This window comes from Lithobates pipiens, unplaced genomic scaffold (genome assembly GCF_037356315.1).
Source record: "Lithobates pipiens isolate NorthernLeopardFrog02 unplaced genomic scaffold, aLitPip1_a1.2 Scaffold_28, whole genome shotgun sequence".
Lineage (NCBI taxonomy): Eukaryota > Metazoa > Chordata > Amphibia > Anura > Ranidae > Lithobates > Lithobates pipiens.
In genome coordinates this window covers 63,397,086-63,419,730 of record NW_027507789.1, presented here as the reverse complement: position 1 = coordinate 63,419,730, position 22,645 = coordinate 63,397,086, and the positions used below count along the sequence as shown (strand labels likewise).

At 44.4% G+C, this 22,645-nt stretch overlaps 1 protein-coding gene across 1 annotated transcript in view; it reads right to left on the bottom strand.

The window, feature by feature from the left end:
* The window catches only part of UBE2O (ubiquitin conjugating enzyme E2 O), a 120,440-nt gene that overhangs the window by 26,743 nt on the left and 71,052 nt on the right, over positions 1-22,645 (bottom strand). The window contains exon 13 of the mRNA XM_077459304.1: positions 14,915-15,004. Coding sequence (XP_077315430.1) covers positions 14,915-15,004 — 90 coding nt within the window. The remainder of the gene's footprint in view (positions 1-14,914; positions 15,005-22,645) is intronic.

Here is a 22,645-nt window from a genome sequence, read left to right as displayed (position 1 = left end):
AACAAAGTTTCAACGAGGATGGCAAGGACATGTCAGTTGCCATATCCTGGCCACAGAAAGGTTACAGAAGTCACCTAATTAGTAAATAGTCCACCTGTGTATAAATTTAAATCAGTAAATACAGTTCTGTGAAGCCCTGAGAGGTTTGTTAGAGAACCTCAAGAAACACCCCAACTAGGTCAGGGATAAAGTTGTGGAGAAGATTAAAGAGGAGCTCCACCTAAAATATTAAAAGCCAGCAGCTATAAATACTGCAGCTGCTGACTTAATAAATGGACACTTACCTGTCCAGGGTGCCCACGATGTCAGCAGCAGAAGACGAGCAATCGCTTGTCTCTCAGCTGCCCCTGCCGCCATCCTCTGTGAGGGAATCAGGAAGTGAATCGTTGTGACTTCACTGCCAGGTTCCCTGGTGCGCTGCGCATCTTCACTGGTCCCGTTGTGTTCTGGGGGGGGGGGGGGGGGAAGAGACGGGAATAACTGCTGATATTCTGCAGCTATCTATGCCCGGAAGTGGGTGCAGATACCTGTATTATACAGGTATCTGCACTCCCCTCCCCCTTGAAAGGTGCCAATTGTGGCACCAGGGGGGGGGGGGGCAAAAATGGAAAGAGTATGGCACAACTGCAAACCTACCAAGACATGGCTGTCCACCTAAACTGACAGGCCAGGCAAGGAGAGAATTAATCAGAGGAGCAGCCAAGAGGCCCATGGTAACCCTGAGCTGTGCAGCTCAGGTGGGAGAATCTATATAAAGGACAACTATTAGTTGTGCACTCCACAAATCTGGCCTTTATGGAAGTGGCAAGAAGAAAGCCATTGTTGAAAGAAAGCCATAAGTCCTGTTTGCAGTTTACAAGAAGCCATGTGGGGGACACAGCAAACATATGTAAGAAGGTGCTCTGGTCTAAAAGCAAAAAGCTATGTGTGGTGGAAAACTAACACTGCACATAACCCTGAACACACCATGGCAGGATCATGTTGTGGGAATGCTTTTCTTCAGCAGGGACAGGGAAGCTGGCAAGAGCTGATGGGAAGATGGATGGAGCCAAATACAGGGCAATCTTAGAAGCAGGACAGTGACCCTAAACATTAGACATGTGCAGTTAGTTTCATCCTGAATTAAAATTCAGACGAATTTTCTTTATTTGGACATATGTATCCGAATTTCCAAATTAGAATAGTACTGAATTGAAATGAATTTGAAATAAACGAAAAAAAAAAATTTGGATGAAATTAGAATAATTTTCAAATAGTTTTTCAAATATGAAAAGTTTTCCAATTCCTAAAGAGAACATAGAATAGAAAAGGAAATGGAATAGAAAAAAAAATTCTAATTTTATTTTTTGGGGAAATTGGAAAGCGTTTTGAAAATCGATGTGAAGACGAACAAAACCATTTTCCGAAAGCTAATGAATTTAATTTAACTAAACAAATTTATGTAAATAACGAAATCGAAACATTTTTTTCGTTCTGCACAGGTCTATTAAACATACAGCCAGAACTACAATGCAATGGTTTAGATCAAAGCATATGCATGTGTTAGAATGGCCCAGTAAAAGTCCAGACATAAATCATTTATTTGAGTCATGTTTGTTCCTCCACTATTGAATCTATTACCATTCCCCCAAAACCTTGACTCTTCGACCCGATTACCACTCATCGTCTGGAACAAACATGGCAATTGAATAAATCCCTTCTTGATGAAGGAGTGGTTTCGGAAGCGCCATCTCAGACACTGGCCTTATATTTTGAAATAAATAGCAGTACCCCTGATGAGGTGTCTAGCCAAGCAGTTTAGGAGGTTCATAAGGCTGCCATGAGAGGGGAACTGATCACACACAGCTCCCCTATCAAAAGGGGGAAAAAAAAGTAAAGAAATTGCTGACCTTTTAGATAAAATTCAGGATCTTGCAGCACATACTAGCTCATTATGAAATACTTACCTTAGAACGGGGCCTTGGCATCTGATCCCGGTCCACGATGAGGGAGCTGACATGTTACCTCAGCATGTGCGCAGGAGTCTTCTTCCGGGCAAGGTCCGGCAGCGTCTGCAGGACCTTCACAGCGCATGCGCCACTAACATCAGCGGCTGCATGCAAAGTGAATATCTCCTAAACTCCACAGGTTTAGGAGATATTCATTTTACGTAAAGTAAGCCTTATTATAGGCTTAACCGTAGGTAAAAAATAACAAAAAAGGGTATAAAACCACTTTAAGGAGTCTGCAATACCTGTCTTGCCTCCTGCAGTCCAAGGAAATAGAAAGCCCAATTACAGTGGAGGAATTGGGCACTGTAGTAAATGCTCTACCACTGGGTAAAAGTCCTGGGCTGGATGGCTTTACAAATGCATAAAAAGTAAAAAAAATTCTATATTAGCATCCCCGCTTGGTAGTTATTTTAATTCCATTACTACTTCAAAACACCCTACCTCCAGAAATCTGGGATATATGCAATATTGTGCCAACTATAGGCCCATCTTCCCTCTTAACTGACACTAAACTTTTAGCAAAGATCTTGGCCCTTCGACTGCAACACCCTATAGGGACGTTAGTCCATTTGGATCAGACGGGCTTTAGGAAGAGTTGTGAAGCTAGAGAATACTATTCTAGCCCTTCATATTCTCCATTGGGCACAAAATGGGCCTGATCCATTCCGCGAGTGGTACTATCAACGGATGCCTAAAAGGTTATTTAAAAAGCTACTATTCTATCTTACCACACCCCAGGTATCTCTATCTGCCCAGCCACGGTACCCCAGCTATGCAATCGCCATTTTATTTGGGGATTCATATTACATCTGACCCAAAACTCTTATACGAGCTTAAATACAGCCCATTAGTAACAGGTGTATTAAGGGACTTGCAAGGTTGAAGGAGCCACTTTTTGACATGGTTTGGAAGAATAAATGCGCTCAAGAGGACCATATTGCCTAGAATAATTTATACTTTATATACGGTGCCCATTTCACTTCCACAGAAGTTTTTTAAATGCACACGTAGGGCTTTTTTGACCTTTGGAATGACAAACATCCTAGACTGGCTCATGATATCCTACGTAGACATAAATTGGAAAGGGGGGCTAAGTCCTTAGTACGTATTGTGATGTGGTGCCATGATTATGCGAGTAAATTGTGGGTCCCCTTGGAGAAAATGTTGGCAGGTAGGAATTTGGCAGGGGCACCCTAGATTTCTGCAGCCTTTGGGGGTCTCTCAGAGTGGACGTCCCCATTAACTTGGACATCCTTTTCTCTGTGGGACAAGTGGAACACATCGGGTAAATACGATTAAACATCCCCCTTAGCCCCATTGGGAGGGTATCTTTGGTTCCCCCCTGGGGAAGAATCTGGATTTATAGGCGCATGGGGCTCTGATGGGAACACTACATGTGTTAAGTGTGCTCCATGGGGCCAAACAGTAATTTTGGAGGCCAAACAGTGGATTCATAGAGGCAGAGATCGACAGGATAGGTTTACAAACATATGGGCAACTTGGATGTACTATTCGGCAGAGATCTATATGGATTGAAGGCCATCACTGTTTTTTTTATTTAATATAATTAGTAAAACCGCATATTTGTTTTACAAGGCCGGGTTCACACCTATGCGAATTAGATGCGAGTTTCCCTGCATCCAATTCGCATAGCAGGAGAATGTGACTGGCTCCCTATGGAGCCGGTGCACATATCTCCATTGTGGCTGTGTCTTTGGCTCAGTTTCAGGGCCAAACTCGGGCATAGATTCTGCCCTGATTCGTCCCTGAAATGGGGAACAGGGAAGGATATCACTCCTGTGTGATCCACAGCCAGTTCCAGTGTGAACAGTCTAAAAGTACCCGTTACTTGGTAGTTTGTTTTGATTTTTCCTTTTTTTGCATGGGGCCCATGGAATGCCTCGCCTTGTCCATATATAAAGGAGAGGAAGAGAGGGCATTGGAGCTTCGTGTAAGAGTGGAAAGGTTGTTTCTTTTTAGATGAAGCTATGTCTGACCACTGAGAGCACAGCCAATGTGCAGTTAGCATTCCCGGCATGCCTTTTTTTTTTTTTAACTGTTTAAATCCATGGGTTTACTTCCACTTTAATTGCTATATTACTTACCCGTATAGAACAGGCTACCATGTGGCAGATGGTAATAGAGAAATAGAGGATGTCCTTGGGTATCATGCAAAAGATTTAGATTTTTTTCCCCCCCTTTATTGCCTTGAAGATATATATTGGTATAAATCATTTGAGATGGTTATATATTTAAATAGTGTGTATGTCATCAATGGGTATTTCTGTTACTGTGCCTAACTTTTTGTTGAAAAACAGGTTCCTTAAAGGGTGGGACTTTAAATGGATGTGAGGGAGTGTTGTAGTATAAAAGTAGCAAAGTTTATTGTGCAATACATAAATTACTTCATACAAAACATGAAACTGATGATAAAACCATATGTAGGGAAAAAGACGGAAAAACACAGCTATAGGAGGGTGGAGTGCTGGCAGCTAAATGCTCAACAATACTTTTTGGGATGGGACGCACAGGCAGCATAGTCATCTAGATAAGGAAAACCTCTTTTTTATGCCTAACTTTTTGTGACATTTTTACTATATTGAATCTCAAAGTTTTAGAAAAAAAAAACAGTGGGGTTGATTTACTCAAATTGGAGAGTGTAAAATCAGGTGTAGCTGTGCACGGTAGCTAGGTAGCATCCAATTTCAGCTTGTTCAATTAAGCTTGGACAAAAAACCTGGAAGCCGATTGGTTTCTAAGCAAAACTGCATCACATTTTGCACTCTTCACTTTTAGTAAATCAACCCGCACTTTGTTAAGTAGAATGTGTGGCATCTATCCGAATGCTGAATTTAAAACCAGATATTGACCTTTTAACACAATAATGATATTAAGCACACTAGAAAATCCACCAAGGATGGGCTCAAAAAAGAAAATAGAGGGCAAACCATGTACCAGAACACCAGGAATGTGTCCTGGAATGCAGGTACATTTAACCCTTATTTGAGTTGTGGTCCCTTTAGGGGGACAGTTTTGGAGACTTTCCTGTACTCAGGGGTCTTCCTCCATGCAGTGGGAGGAGTTCTTGGAGAGTTTGGCTAGAGAGAACTGATTTCCAGTACTCTCTGGTTTGATAAGTCTGTATTAGGGACTTGTAAATTTCAGGAGGTTTGAAGAGATTTGGGTGGGAAGAAGAACCTCCAAATCTTGACTAACAGGACTTGGTCCTGAAGAGGGTTGAGAACCAGGCAAGGAAGGCTTGAAAGGCAGCAGGGTGAAATACGCACCTGTCAGTGAGGCAGTGTGCAGGAATTCATAAGCTGTGAGAAAGGTGAATGCTTTGGGAATCCCGACTTTAACCAGTTGCAGACGTTGGGCATTCTGCACATGCCCTGAAAAAAGTTATTGTACACTGGGCGCTTTTAAAACATCCAGTCCCATCTCAGTGCATGGCAATTCAGGTCTGATTAATCACAGTTGCATTGTAGAGTACACAGAGAATGTCCCTTTTTTGTTCATTCATCTACAGATCAAATGGATGAACTTCGATCTGCAGAGGTCAGTTAAAGCAACCAACATTTTAATTAAATGTTCCTGTTCCTATTAACCCTTAGTTTACTCTAATCAGCCCTAATCAACTCCTCAGATTCTCAGTCTCCATTCAATTATAATTTTCCTTTTCATTTTTCTTTTTTTTTTTACATAGTCTGAAAAAAAAAAAAAAAAAGTCCATCTAGTTCAATTTTTGTTTCAATTTTATTAACTAGTATTTAAAAAAATGTTGTTTGTTTGCTTTGTTCATTAATATTTATACACCTTTAACATATTTACATGCATCCCATTAAAAAAAAAAAACCCCTGCAAAATAAAAACAGTTAACTTAATTTGTTAATAACTTTGGAATGCTTTGTACCAGAATCATAATTTTAGTGTCATTTTAAATATGACAAATTGGAGAATAAAAATGCATACGTTTTACGAGGTTTTTTTCTTCCCTACATCCCTTTCAAAAGTGCAGATTTGTGATAAAATACTTCTGCATCTGTGAGGAGCAGAGGGGGAAGGGGTGGAGAGCTGCAGTTACAGTGTGTGAGCTGACTGGAGGAAAGGGATACACCTCCCTACACATACTGCACAGGAATGAAGGGAGGATACAGAGCTGTGTTCTAAATAAGCAAACTGTGTGCCAAGTTCCCTCCCCTTTCACAAATTTAACTCATGCTGATAACTGAGGAACAAAGCACCAGAGAGAAATGACACTTGGAGCTTCGGAGAGACACAAGTAAACACTACAGATATACTGTATGTGCTTTGTTCAGATTTCATGACTGGTTACTTTAAAAGCTTCTAAGGGCAGGAATATGGGTCTTTTAAAAATAAGTCATGCAAATACCATTAGCCATAATTGGTACTCACCTCTTCCAGGACAACCCTTGACAAAAAAATAAAAATAAAATGCAGGAAAAATTATTTGGGAAAGGACTGCCACAGAGACAACCTTATAAAGAAAAGATAATTCTTGATTGGTGGTGTTTTATAGGACATCTGGATTCATAAGCAATTCAAGCTCAACAAGACATAGTAGAGGCTTTTAATGCCTTTTATACCCTATATGTTAGATTGAAGAAAAAAATATGAATCTTTTTTCTTTAAAGCGGAGTTCCACCCACATTTTTCACTCCTCACCATGCAGCACTAATGTGCATCCTTAAAGTGAACTGGCATTTTTTTTTCTGTTCTCCTACTTGATTTATGTCTATATCTAAAATTTCACTTCCTCCTTCAGGGGCCGCTACGCTGTATGTCATTTTCAGCTTTGCACTGGCTCCTGGGAGATCTTAGTCAGCTTGATATGGCACTGCTCCCATAACATTTAACATTGGCATCAATGGAAAATCTTGGTCAGCTTGACATGACACGGCTCCAGTGCCATGTCAAGCTGACCAAGATTTCCCATAGAAGCCAAAGTTAAAGTGGGGTACCCCCTAAAAAAAAAAAATTAAAAGTCAGCAGCTACAAATACTGCAGCTGCTGGCTTTTAATAATCGGACACTTACCTGTCCCGGGTTCCAGCGATGCGGGGGAACGAAGCCCCCCCCTCGCTCCCCGCTCCGCTCGCGGCGCCGTCATGCATACTGTGGGCACCCGGCTGTGGCTTCACAGCCGGGCACCCACTGCGCATGCGCGAGCGGCGCAGGGCGCCGTGATACGCCGTACAGTCACCTGGGACACGTGACAGGTCCCAGGTGAATGTGCGGCGCGAGGGGAAGTGATGTCACCAGCCCGGGCAATGAAGAAGGCAGACTACGAGGGACCCCCTAGCAACCGGTATTTAGAGGTGAGTAAAAATTTTTTTTTTTGCCAATTATTTTTTTTTGATTTTTTTTAAGATTTTTAAGTGGTTTTATTTTTTGGGGGGCAACTCCACTTTAAAGGTTTCTGGAGCCATGCCATGTCAAGCTGACCAAGATTGCACCCCACTGCACATGCACAAGATCAGCCGGTGCATGCTGGGTAGCCAGCATGCACAGAATCCAGGAAGGACACTGCGGCTTCAGATGCCCACACTGGGGATGGCTGAGATGTGCAGGAACTTCATAATGTAAGAAAACGATGCTGCACAAATAGAAAACTGGGCATAGTTTACAGCATGTTACATTGCACGAGGCATGAGTATTCTATAGGTATTTTTATTTTAAAAGTCATAATTCGGCCAGAACTCACTTTAAGTTTGTGCATTCCATCACCAAGAGTGCTGCAATTTTTTTCCATTTTAGCTTTGGGATTTGAACAAAAAATGATAGGGGAAACATCTTGTGCTCTATGAAACAGACATCTTTGGAAAAAACAAAAGCAAAAAGACTGTGTCCCCAATATTACCCTCAATGTACATCTTTTCCAGCACATTGTGGATCAAGTATTGTTCACATGATCACATTGCAATGTTTCAGAGCCATGTATCAGGCATGAGAGACTTGCAAACAGTGGTGCAGAAAGATTTAAAGTGCCATCCAGCAAAAAAAAAAAAAAAAAAAAAAAAAAAAAAAAGTGACACCCCCGCTCTCTGATGTAATATCACATCATAGTTCCACCAAAACTGCACAGTATACAGTAAATAAAACTCAGATGCACCTGCAATCAGAGAAGGAATGACAATTCAAAACTACTTAATCAGTGATCGGGGCAATCCCTCTGGTCCACAAGTATTGTCTGAAGGTTCCCGGGCAATCGATAAAGAAAAGCAGTCAGGGTCTGGCATCACCATCGCTAGGCGGCCCAACCAGACCCAATCAGACAAGCATACGTTGGCTGAGAATGTGCTATGCAGCCGAACATATCTTGGCAACATGGAGGATGCGCGCCAAATCACTCCCAAGACTATAAATCTGCCCAGTGAGGAGTGAGAGAAACCAGAGAGTTGCTCTTGGACATAGCACTGAATCGAGATCGGGTTCAGGTAAGTATAAGGTGGGGCTAGGGGGACCAATGGCACAGGTTTTTACCCAAATGCAGAGAATGCATTAAGGTAAGAAAAAAAAAAAGCCTTAATCCTTTAGAACAATTTTAAACTATAAAAAAAAATGTATTTTAATTTGTCAAGTAAACAGACCCCTACTGATGCAGTTATAATCGGTACCCGGGGTTTTAATGATCTCTGGTCAAAGGGGTTAAACCATAAAGCTATTCTGATGTTCTTTACCAAATATAGATTTTATATCAGATAAGCCAAATAGATTCTGCTGGTGCATAAGCTAAGCTTTAACCCACAGCCATTATAACAGGAATTGATTGACTAAAATGTTATTCCCAGATGAGCCTCCTCTTGAACGATTTTCAAGTTTGCTTATTGCCAAAATTCTTGCTCTTACATCTTCCTTTTTTTAATACTTTAAAGCAACCAAAGTCAGCATGGGCTTGTTTTAAAGCTCACTTACATTTAGAAATACATAACTGTTTATAATCAGGCCACAGAGTACTTCATGTGGCCATCAGGAAGATGCTGATGCCGGCATGGAACACAAGCTGGTGCTGGATGGGCGGATAGGCCCGAGCACCATCCAGCACCAGCTTGTCTCCTTGTTGGAAACCCTCCCCCAGAAGTGTTCCATGGTGGCCCCACCGTCTTCCTGATGGCCACAGGAAGTACTGTCTGCCGGTAGTTTGCAATGACTGGTCTGAAACCCCCTGAAGCCTCTGGGACCAAAAACAGAGGGGAACATACTCCTTGACCCAATTTGTACCTTGGAACCAGAAGGATGGCCCTTGCTGCCAACAGCTCCCCTATATATCCTCTCAAACATCTGTAGGAAGTCCAGTTTCTACTAACAAGGTCTGAGGGGGCCTTGTTCTGAACTCGAGAGAACGTGATCGAATGACGGCTACAATCCAGGCATCCTGTAATTTGTCCACCCAAATTGGGCTAGTCTTGCTCCTACTTGAGAGGGATAAGCCTAGACACCTTCAGAAGGACCTAGGAGCTTTGTTGGCCATGGGCTTGGAAGGTTTCTGGAAGGTTAAATCGGCTCCCTTCCACTGTCTGAAAAACTGTCTGTAAGCACTGGCCTCTCTGAATCTCTTGTTAAACCGAAAGGGCTGCTGTTGTCTTTTTCTCTTCTGTGGGATTAGGCTAGATCTTCTGCCGGAAGCCCGCTGCATTGCCGATTCTAAGCCCTTGTACACGCGGTCAGACATTCTGATGGACAATGTCCGATAGGACCGTGTTGTCGGATAATCCGACAGTGTGTGGGCTCCATCGGACTGTTTCCGTCAGAGTATCCGATGGACCAGGCTATAAAATTTTCCGACAACATGATCCGATCGGACTTTGTCCGATCGTGTGTAGAGAATTCCGATCAGACAAAGTGCCACGCATGCTCAGATCAAATTCCTAGACCAAAGCTATTGGCTACTAGCCTGAACGTAGTCCCGTCGTAACGAAATAACGTCATCATGTTAAGTACGATCGGATTTTCTGACAACTTTGTCCGACTGTGTGTATGCAACAGTTTCGGCCAAAATTTGTTGGACAAAATCAGACGAATTTGGTTTTCGGAATGTTCAACCGTGTGTACAAGGGCCAAGTCTTCCCAAAGAGTAGCTTCATCGAATGGAACCGAACACAGACTGTGCTTAGAAGCCTTTTTCGGCCGACCAATGCTTCAACCATAACCACTCCGGCCAACTATACAAACCTTTTAAGGTCTGCTTTTATCCTGCGATCCATAGAATCCCTAAAAGAGACCAAATGCTCCAGCAGAAGCGTAATGTGGCGGGCGAATCTATGTAATGAAACATCCAACTTAGGTGTAGTGTCCCAAGGGGTACAGCTTCGATACTCTATTATGCACATTTAGCTTCTTCTCAGGCCCCGCCCACTCATCGTTAAATACTTCTTTAATTTCAGAAATGAATGTGAGGGAAGGTAACGATTTCTTTAAATATGGGTAGTATCTCTGCTGTTTCTTTGGAGGTGATAACTGTTCCTGCCACTTCATCGCTTCCTTAACAGCCCCCACCAAGGGGGGAACCAGTGCAAAAATCAAATGTATGTGATTCCGAGCCTATCTCAGCCTCAGATAGATCTGAATCGCTATCGAATTCAGAGTTGAATGCACTGAATCTGCAGATGCTAAGGATACAGTAGGATTCCTTGAAACACTCTAAGCCCTTGTACACACGGTCGGACATTCCGATGGAAAATGTCCGATCGGACCATGTTGTCGGATAATCCGACTGACCGTGTATGGGCGCCATCGGACTGTTTCCATTGGAATATCTGACCGAAAAAGTTTTAGAGCTGGGCTATGAAATTTTCCGACAACATGGTCCGATCTGACTTTTTATCCGATCGTTCGTAGTGAATTCCGATCGGACAAAGTGCCACGCATGCTCAGATCAAAATTACAAGACCAAAGCTATTGGCTACTAGCCTGAATGTAGTCCCGTCGTAACGAAATAACGGTCTGAACGATCGGATTTTCCGACAACTTTGTCCGACCGTGTGTATGCAACAACAGTTTCGGACAAAAATCCAGACAAAATCCGATGGATTTTGTTGTCGGAATGTCCGACCGTGTGTACAAGGGCTAACCCTTCCTTGACTGTGTGCTTAACCACTACAATACAGGGCACTTTCGCCCCCTTCCTTCCCAGCCCAATTTTCAGCTTTCGTTGCTCTCGCACTTTCAATGACAATTGCGCGGTCATGCTACACTGTACCCAAATGAAATTTTTATCATTTTGTTCGCACAAATAGAGCTTTATTTTGGTGGTATTTATTCACGACTCCGTTTATTTTTTGCGATAAGCGCAAAAAAAGCGGAAATTTAAAAAAAAAAAAAAAAAAAAAAAAAAAAAAAACACAATATTTTCTTTTTTCTATTTTAAAAGAAATCCAATAAAATCAAATATTGGCATAAATTTAAGCCAAAATGTATTCTGCTACATGTTTTTGGTAAAAAAAATTCCGTTAAGTGTATAATAATTGGTTTGTGTGATCACGGACATATGTACGCAAATGATCATTACAGATGTGTGCAGGTGATCACGTACATATGTGTGCAGATAATCATTGGAACTTGTGATTTTAGTGGGACATGTGGGGGACGTGTTTTTTTATTTGGGGACGTGTGTTTTGGGGGCGTGTGTGGTGACGTGTATTGTGGTGACGTGTGTTTACACTGTGTGGTGATGTGTGTTTACACTAGACTGGTGATCAGTTAGCAAAAATCTGTAAAAACAGCTCATACTCGCTGATCACCAGCCGGCTGCAGCGATCTGCTCTCCTCTCCTCAGCAATTACTTCTGTGTGAGGAGAGGAGGAGCCTATTGCCTAGCAACCGGCTGTTTGTTTACATCACATGACGGGCGTGATTGGACATGGCCGTCATGTGATCAGGAGGGCCAATCACAGAGCCCTCCTGCCGATCCGAGATGCGCCGTGTCCGGGTGACACGAGCACATCGGGATCGTGCCGCTGCGCGGGCAGGCGCACGATCCCCCTCCTTCTGAAGGATGTTCCTGAACGTCCTCTCAGAAGTAGAGAGCTCCCACCCGGCCGTATATGTACATTGGCTGGGTGGGAAGTGGTTAATGTAGGCTTTCGTAGCATTGTCCTGAGCCGCCTCCTTGAAGCAAGATGCACATACCCGCTTTGTTCTGAGGACCTCAGTTGAGCAGGCCCAACAAGATCTTTCTTCTGCCTGGGCTGGCGAAGGCCTATCCGAAGAAGAGGATCTTCTTCTCTGTCTGTGCCCAGATTTGCTCTTTCTAGAGGCTTTCTGATGTCTTGACCACTCTTGGCTCGGGTCCGAGTGACTAAAGAGAGGTAAGGGCGAGGGAGATCTGGAATGCTGTGACAACAGGTGTCTATCCAGCTGCATGCAACTCTACGATTTGTCATGTCTAGCACCTTTTTTTTACTGCTTTGAGGCTGGAATGCTGACTTGGAACCTCTTTGGGGGCGTTTATCCCACATTGGGACCTTCTCTCTGTAAAACACAGAGGCTGTGCTCTATTCTTTTTTTTTTTTAAAACAAAAATTAAAATAAAGGCAGGCAGGCAAAATTTCCCAGACCTATAAGGCACAGGATAATAACACTCTGACAGACAAGTAACAGCAGTAGGTAATGAGAGTCCTGGAAGGAGACCTAGCAGAGCAGAGAAGAGATTCATCAGCAGGAGGCTGAGATTAGCCTAGAGGACAGAGCCTGCTGCAAATCAGCAGTGAGCATTCTGGTGTTTGCTATGCAATCCAGAGGGAAGCTGCCTCTGATCTCACCTGCTCAACTCTGAGTTCCTGAAAAGAATACATGTGGAGGTGGTGAACTACAAGTCCCAGCGAGCCAAACCACTGCCTGAACACACAAACATGGAAGGAGAGAATGCCAGCACCTGCCTAACGAAGGTATATATAGTCATTTATACTGCCAGTGACTTTTGCCAGTAATACACTTATACAGTAATTTATACTGTACTATACAATCCCAGCACCATGGGAACCCACCTCCCTCAGGAGATTTACAGCCTATATGGGGGGGGGTCTTCTGAACCGGGAGAGGCTGAACTCGAACAGGATGGATGGTGGAAGGAGAAATTTTATATATACACATTTTAAAAGGCATCCGGAGCGAGGGCAAAAAAAAAAAAAAAGAACACTGGTGTGGGCAGACAGCCGCCCTTTATGGGCTAAGAAAAAGGTGGTCCTGGAGGGGTCAGAGCTGACCCATAGTAGGCTGACATGCGGAGGGAGGTCCTGGAAATAAGATATTATACACATACATAATATATATATATATATATATATATATATATATATATATATATATATATATATATATATATATATATATATATATATATATTATTATGTGTATATACACACACTTTTTTTTAAAAGCACCTCTGCAACCGAGCCCCCCCCCCCCCCCACAAGTACTCATACAAGTGCAAAAGCATGCATAGGTCCAGCACTCACATAAATAGTAACTGCTTGCAACGTGCAAATTATTGCCACGAGAATTGGAGTGGAGTGGACGCGCCAACTTTGTAATTCACAATTAACTCTAAACTGATAACCTGTAAAAGGCCACCTATGGACAATTTTAGGCACTGTAGTTTGTTGCACGTGCAAAATTTTAAATGGACATGTTTGGATGTTTGGGATCTATTTATTTGACTCAACACCAGATTTTATATTTTACTAAAAATTGGGTATTATAATTTTGTTTGTGTACACTAAAATCCATTTAAGTATATTATTTCCAAAAATTTGCAACAGCTACCATTTCACTCTCCAGGGCCCCTGCTTCCAAAAAAATTGCTAGAAAATAACTTTATTCCTAACATGTATGTGAAAAATTGCCCTGGACACCAGGTGGTTATAGACAAAACATTGGAATATGCATATGTTTATTTTAATTTGGCCCAGGCATATTTCAAGAACATGATCACTAATTTTCCGGCATTCATTTCGTCCACTTCAGATAAATGCTGCAGCATTATTGTGGACAAATGCTGCTTCTAGGTACACTGGTACCATAAAGACAAGCTAAACATTAACCAACTTTAAAATAGCATTTACAACAGACTTCCACTTGGTCAACCTAGAACAATGCAGGTTACACTCAAAGTGCATGTAAACACAAAATAAAAAGTGTAATATATTACATCTTACTAGTCCTATTGTGGTGCCTGCATTTGTTTTTCTTTTTTTTCAGGCTTCTTTTGCTTTTTTCACTAGATAAGCCAGCAAAAAAAAAACACTTCCTGTGCCTGAGTGGCTGTATCACTTTTCCACTACCTCTATAAAGAGAAGGAGACGCGATTGTTACCCTAGGCTTTCCAGATATGGATAACAAATGTGTCCAAATCTCTTCACCTTCATTACATGGGGAGCAGGGCAATTGGTATTTTACCAATGATAGTCAAGACATTCTTTGGTGCAGCTCACAGGAAGTGACAAGAACAAAGAATTTCTAAAAATGCTCTTCGCTTGAAAAAAATATATTAAATAATGAAATTAATTCAGCCACCACAGAATAATAAGCATTGATATACAGCATTTTTGTTTGTGTTTAGTGATCGTTTAAGTCTACCATATACAGTCCTGTCGACACCAGCTGCCTCGAAAATCAACTGAAAAATAAGGAGCCAGTGGAACATTATCAGCCAAACAGTGGCTGCATTCAAAGAGGTGCAGTCACTGTTCAGGTATTCAGAAAGCTAAGTATGCCAAATGTTCAAATAGTCGGCAGGGGAGACTCCTCCAACCAAGCTATTTAGCATGGATGGAGAAACTGATCTGTGCATGGCTAGCATAAGTTTAAAAAAAAAAAAAAAAAGAAGGGGATGTTTTAGGAGTACATAATTGCAACTGGACAGAGAAATCCTTGCATAAAAGATTAAGCATTCAACATTCTTACCGTTGGAAGAAGAATGGACTTAGAGTTGTTAGCCCAAATAACTTGTATCTTGCTATCCATGTTTACACGAGCCACTTGTCCCACCGAGGGCTAGAGGTCAGCAGCAACAGAGAGAATAAATATGAGATAGAATAACTGTTTTGCGCCAATATCATTTTAAACTTTTGTAACACATATGCACGTTTAAAAAAAAAAAAATTTTTTAGTTTAGGATAGAGTAGGAAAGTTCAATTTAATTTGTGTGTGTTCGGTTACGGAAACTTCCCTTTGTTTCCTGTCCCAGAGATGCAACAAATGAGGTGAATTCTAACTTGGATACCTGGCACAGGAAGATTTGCCCTCATCTTTACATCAGAACATGTGGAAAAATGTTCCCCTCATGTTTTACATCTGGAGCAGGTGGGATCTCATTTGGGAAAATATGAGTATCTGGGGTGTTTAAAAATTTCTATGTAGGAATTTCACCTGAATGAGCTTGTCATTGGAATAAATGACCAGTTTAGGGCCATGTTCGAGGCAGTCCTCCCAATCCTCCTTATCTAGTATCTCTGTGGTACATCTCCCACAACTTTTCCACCTTTGTATGGCGCACTGCTGGATACAGACTCTCCTAAGTTGAGAGGGGTTTACAAAGGTCTCCCGGGGACAAAACTAGGGTCAGCCTGGAGGAGAGGCAACTGGGGAAATTGGGCCCTAGCAGCATGACGCAGTTGTAAATACCTAAAACTGCATCCATTGGGGCAAGTGGTATTTAAGAAGTAATTCAGAAAGCGAGAATAGCACACCTTGGGACATAACATGACTCAGAACTGTAATACCATATCTGGCCCATATTTGGGGGTCTGGAAGGGTACGGAACAGTGGTAAGCTAGGATTCCCCCACAGTGGTTGCACCAGAGACCAGTTTGTGTGGGCCCAGGGACCCCTGTAAGCGAAAATAAGAAGAGCAGCCAAAGAACCCAAACACACCACATCAAAACAAGTTGCAGGATTGAATTTAGAGCCCGTGAACCACCACTGAACTGTCACCAGCATTGCAGCCCAATAGTAAATTTGAAAATTTGGTAAAGCCAACCCAGCAAGATGGGCTGGAAGCCACAGGGTGGATCCTGTCAACCTAGGGACGGCTCCTCATTTACTGTTATTAATTGGGAACATAGAGGCCTCTGGATCACTAAACTTCTTTTAAATTTCTGGTTATAGGATATTTTACCAATTTTACTCTCTAGCGGTAAATATACAATTATTAGATGCCTGTATATTATAGGTTATGTTAGAATTTCGTTTTTTGATATATCTTTCTAGAATAAAAATCGTCTTGAAGACCATGACTACATGGGTCAAAATGCATTGGGGTAATAATGTGGCTGGCATTCTGTAATGTAATGTTTTGCTCCACTGTGATAATATCGCCATGTATGATGGAACATGTCCTTTAATGTGTAACCAGAGCTCATATTTTAAATTCCATTTTGGTATAATCAAGAGACTTATTAAAAATCATTATTTGTGACAAAAATTAATTTGCTGCTAAAGAACCTCTTGGGGAAACCATTCCATATATTGTTATTAATCTGCAGTGGAACACACGATCTGAAAATCTGACGAAAAAAATTGCTTTTGAAGCGATCGTACAATAATCGGATCATTAGTACAGAGTTTTTGAGAGGCGATCACAGCAGTTTATCCGATCGGACAAAAACAAAAAAAAATTTTCCCGTATGATACCAGATTGTATGATTTTCCTTTAACCACTTCAGCCCCGGAAGAATTTACCCCCCTTCCTGACCAGAGCACTTTTTGTGATTCGGCACTGCGTTGCTTTAACTGACAATTTGCGCGGTCGTGCGACGTGGCTCCCAAACAAAATTGATGTCTTTTCCCCACAAATAGAGCTTTCTTTTGGCGATAGTTGATCACCTCTGCAGTTTTTATTTTTTGCGCTATAAACAAAAAAATTGCGACATGTGAAAAAAGCATTATTTTTTTTACTTTTTGCTAGAAGTATCCCCAAAAAATATATTAAAAAAATAGGATCTTTGTACTCACCGTAAAATCCTTTTCTCTGTAGTTCACTGACTGACACAGCTCCTTTACTTTAGGCCATCGGGTTGTTACGCCACCTTCAGGAGAGGACTAGGCTGAACATGTTAATATTTTATAATAAAACTAGAACTTTCTAGTTCCGCCCAAGTGGCGGTCCCTTCAGTAACAATCTCCCAGCCTGCATCCTGCAGCCTCAGTACGTCAACAAGCAGTATAACGTAAACAATAGGAGGGGAGGGTGCTGTGTCAGTCAGTGAACTACAGAGAAAAGGATTTTATGGCAATTACAAAAATCCTACTTTCTCTTATGGTCACTGACTGACACAGCTCCTTTACTTTAGGCCATCGGGACGTCCCCAAGCAGTGTCAAAACGAGGGTGGGAAACAGCATAAAAACTTCACCCACAAAAACAGAAGTGCTCCCTAACAGGGGAGTCACCACCTTATCTAACCGCATCAGAACTTGCGGTAACAATGCAACAGTGCATTTTACTTAAAGGTAACTGTTTCTTATAATAAAATAAATAAAAAAAAAACTGCAAAAATTAAGTGAAATTGCAAATTACACGGCCGCCTGCAAAACTTTGCAGCCAAAACAGGCATCAGCCAATGCACTGACGTTTACCATGTAGAATTTTGTAAAGGTGTGAACAGACGGGGCGTGGCCTGGACGGCGATGGAGTAGGTCGCAAGTGAGTTGCGCTCCGCTCTCGGTACATCCTGCACGCTTATCCTGCCTTCAGCGACTGCCTTTTTATCACGGAGAATCGGCGGATAGGGGTCCGGTCATCCTTCCAGACATGTCTCCTACAAAGAAGCACAGCTCGGCGGCAGCTTCCTTGGATAAATTCCGTAGACAGGAGAGAGAGCCGGCCCAAGATGGCGCTCCCTCGCCTTCCGCAACCCCTCCGGCGGCAAACGACACGGACAAGGTGCTTGAAGCTATCTCTACCTGCCAATCTTCCCTTACAACCAAAATTGAAGAGATCAAAGTCGACATCTCTCTTATACGGCAGGACATGTCCAAGATCAGGGATCGTGTAAAGGAGACTGAGGACAGGCTTGGTCGGGTGGAAGATGAGCTACATCCGCTCCAGCACTCCCACGAGGAGGTGAGGCGCCAACTCCATCTTCTAGCTCAAAAGCAAGATGATCTTGAAAACAGGGCGCGCAGGTCGAACGTTCGGTTTATCGGCCTGCCGGAGGGAGCGGAGGGTCACGATCCGTCTACTTTTCTAGAGACTCTTTTGATCAACACCTACGGTCGGGAAGCATTTTCTAATACCTTCGTTGTGGAGCGAGCGCATCGCATGCCAGCGAGGCGCCCGCCGGAAGGCGCACCACCACGCACGTTTATCGCCAAACTGCTTAATTTTCGGGACAGGGATGCAGTTCTGCGCCTTAGCAGGGAGAAGGGCAACATTCCGTTTCAAGCAGGCCATGTTATGGCATTTCCAGACTTCTCTGCAGAAGTGCAAAAGCAGCGCGCCCGCTTCATGGAAGTTAAGAAGAGGCTGAGAATTCAACATTTGAAATATGCTATGATGTACCCAGCGCGGCGGCGAGTTCTGGGCGAGGACCGAGCTCATTTCTTTGATGACCCGGCGCAGGCGATGGACTGGTTGGAAAGGAGGGAGGCTGATAGGAACCGCCGGGTGCAGTGACTGGCCCGGTCCCCTGGGCTGTTGTCCTGGAGTTTTGCCTCCCCGATATACTTACCTATCGCCGGTGAAGAGGTACTTATCCTGGAATGGCCTACCTATTACCGAACACCATACTGATGATGACTGTTGCCACTGTGGGTCTTCCCCAAGGCGGCCCGCGCCTGTTTTGTTCCCACTAGACTGTTGCAAGGGCAGTAGCTGACCTGCACCTACTCCGGAGTGCCCTGCTAGACTGCTTAAGGCTCTTGCTTCTCCTCATTCTATCTGAAATGGACTTGGAACTTTTTATAGCGTGGCCCCGAGTTTTCCTCGGGCTGCCCTTTACCATGGGTATTCTGTGATGGGACGTGTGCCCCCCTCTTTCTTTCCTTCTCCTCCTCTTCTCTTTTCCCTCTCTTCTTTTACTCTGTTTCTGATTGCTTTACCTCAGTTCTCCTGCCTTCTCTGTTATTGACCCCAATATTGATTTGCCTATTCCATATGTGTCGCTGATGGGATCACCCTTTTTTTGTTGGCACCGGGGGCGGAGGCTGTGACCCTTGTTTTACGGCTTAGCCCGATGGGCTACTCTATGCGCCATATGCAGCGAGTAGTCGCCCCCTGTGTAGTTAAACGCCCGACCTATCCCCGTGTGGCTGTGTGCAGTCCGGGCAGTGGAGGGAGGTTCTGCTGGCTGCATTCGCTACAGGGGATGTGGGCGAAGGTTTGGATGTTTGGGGTCGTGTGCTCCAGTTCAGTTGGAAGGACTGAGAGCTGGGTGGGGGGTGGGGGGGTGGATTGGGGGTTTGGGTTCATGATATTTTCTTGGTTGTTTTTTGGGGTTATGGTACAAGGGAAAATAATTCAATGTCTGATGATGAGATGGTGGGTGGGAAAATTGAGAGTTGTGCTGGACTCTGCACTGGGGATCGGTCCGCCTAGCCAGTTGTATCATTTAAACGCTATTATTAAATGGCTCCAGTTAAATTTTTGACGTGGAATGTCCGTGGGATTAGAGATAAGCTAAAGCGTACGGCTGTCTTTGCATGCCTTAAATCCTACAGAGCAGATATTATAGTGCTGGTGGAAACGCATGTAACGGGCCAGCTACAGCTGGCGCTTCGGAGGCTGTGGGTTGGCTGGACTTACCACGCTACCCACACTCCATATTCTAGAGGCGTTTCCTTATTAATAGCTAAGACGTTGCCCTTTCACCTCCTTGATTTGCGGACTGATCCCCAGGGCAGGTTTATATTTCTTAATTGCACTATTCAGGGCAGGAGGTTTCTGATTTTGGCGGTATACATACCGCCCCCATACTCGGCTGCTGTCGTGTCTGAGGGCATGTCATATATGGCCCGATACCCTGATACCCCGGCCATCTGGCTAGGGGACTTCAACCTTGCCCTTGACCCCAGCGTGGATAGACTTCAGGGTGGCTCCGCCCCTGCGATCCATATGGGGTCTAGACTGAGTCGCACCCTTCGGGAATTCGCATTGACAGATGTGTGGCGCTATAGAAACCCCACATCCCGGGTATACTCCTGTTTTTCGGCTACGCACTCCACTATGTCCCGCATAGACTATATTTTGACGTCAAATGTCCTTCTCCCTCAGCTAGAGGATGCAGGGTTTCATGCTCGGTCTCTCTCAGATCACGCCCCCTGCTGGGCTACCCTGTCTCTGACGCAGCAGCTGGGGCCCAGGAGCTGGCGCCTTAATCCCTTCTGGCTAAAAGCGCTGGAGGAGAGGGACGACTTGTCTGGGGAATGGAGTAATTTTTTTGCAGCTAATCGGGGGACGGCCACGGGCGGAAATGTTTGGGAGGCTTTTAAACTGCATGCACGGTCCTTGTTGATCAGGCGGATAAATAGATTAAAATGTTCCTCTAAACTGATACTCCGTCAGGCGGAGGAGCAGTTGGAGGTTGTCACCCGGGAGTTCACGTTACATCCCAATGAGGCGAATGCCTCGGCCCTCAGGCTTCAGACCCGTGTTCTTGACCAACTACATTTTGAGCAGGCTAAACGCAAAAATTTTTTTACACGGCAGCGGATTTTTGAGCAAGGCGAGAGAGCGGGTAGACTTTTGGCTTACCTCGCCCATCAGGATGCGAGGCCACCTGTAGTGGTGTCGCTGATGGATGGGAGCGGCGCTCTTGTCTCTGAACCGGGAGCGGTGACCGAGATGTTCCGGTCTTACTTTGCTGACCTCTACGCCTCTCGTGTGGAGGTCACGGCTCAGGAGACCCGAACTTTTTTACGAGATGTTCCCTTCCCTCAATTATCGGTGGCTCAGATAGCTGATCTGGAGGCTCCGATCTCACTAGACGAGGTTGTGGTGGCGTTATCTTCCCTGGCAGCGGCCAAGGCTCCGGGACACGACGGTCTACTGCTGGATTTTTACGCAACATACTCCGACGTTCTGGCCCCTGAGCTGTTGAATTTATATAATTACTTATTTGAGTCCGCTTCCCTTCCGGAAACGCTGCGCCAAGCGACGATTATAGTCATTCCAAAACCGGGCAAAGACCCACATTGTCTAGATTCATTTCGCCCGATTTCCCTGCTACAGGTGGACATAAAGATTTTAGCCAAGATCCTGGCGTCCCGATTGTGCTCCCACGTTTTGTCCCTCATCCACCCGGATCAAACCGGTTTCATGCCTGGCAAAAATACGGCCATGAATATTCGTAGACTCCACATGAACTTACAAGCCACACACGACAATGGTGGTACCAGGGCCGTGGTGGCGTTGGACGCGGCCAAGGCGTTTGATTCGGTGGAGTGGGGATATCTATGGGAGTGCCTTCGGCGTTTCGGGTTTGGGCCCAAGTTTCTGCAATGGGTCCAGATATTATATTTTTCCCCGGAGGCGCGCGTGGCGGTGGATGGTTGCCTGTCCGAGCCCTTCCCCCTGGGGCGCGGGACCAGACAGGGGTGTCCCTTGTCGCCGCTCCTGTACGCCTTAGCAGTAGAACCACTGGCTATTTCCCTTAGGTCCAGCGTCCATGTTGGGGGTCTCAGAGCAGGGCCCCTAACGGAAACGGTAAGCATGTACGCGGACGACATGCTTCTGTACCTTGCGGATGAGGGACCCTCCCTGAGAGCGGCCCTGGGTATTATTGAAGAGTTTGGTAGACACTCGGGCCTCACCATAAATTGGGCAAAATCATTGATTCTTCCCATTGACCTCTCTCCGCCGGAGAGGGACACTTCGTCCCTTCCGCTGCGTAGAGTGGCCACTATTCAGTATCTGGGGGTTCAGATCACTAGGGATCCCTCCGATTATATAACCCTTAATATAGAACCACTGATCGTATATTTAAAATCCAAAACTCAATCTTGGGCTAGGCTCCCTCTAGGTGTCATGGGACGGATAAATTTAATCAAGATGATCCTCCTCCCCAAATTCCTTTACAAACTCTGGCAGGCCCCTACCCTTATCCCCCTTAAATATTTTAAAACTATAGACACAATTCTAAATTCTTTTATCTGGGGCTCTGGTAGACATAAATTAGCCTGGAATACTCTTAAAAACCCTACGGGCATGGGAGGAGCTGCGCTCCCCGACTTTCGTGCCTACTACGTAGCTGCCCAGCTCTCCCACTTTTTTCACCTCCACAAGATGGATGCTTCCAGGTACCAGTCGCTGATCTGTGGGAGGTCTTCTGGTAGCGCCCATTCCCCCCTGCAGGTCTTGTTTAGGGGGAGAGAGTCTAATAGGAGGGGGAGGAAATATGCTCCATTACTGCTACAGCACAGGCGGATCTGGGGTATCGCACAAAAGATGCTGGGAGCGGACTGGATGCATTCACATACACCCCTGTGGTACAACTCACAATTGAAGGAGCTTGGAGGGCTGCCGGGAGCGGACCTCTGGGCCTCCCGGGGAGTGATGTACCTATACCAGGTCGTCTCCCCACGGGGGGTGCGTGGTTTCCAGGCGCTGCAAAGAGAGTTTGAGCTCCCCGCCCATATGTTATTTCGGTATGCGCAGTTATCCCATGCCCTTCGGGCTCAATTCGGGGAGGGATTCCCGG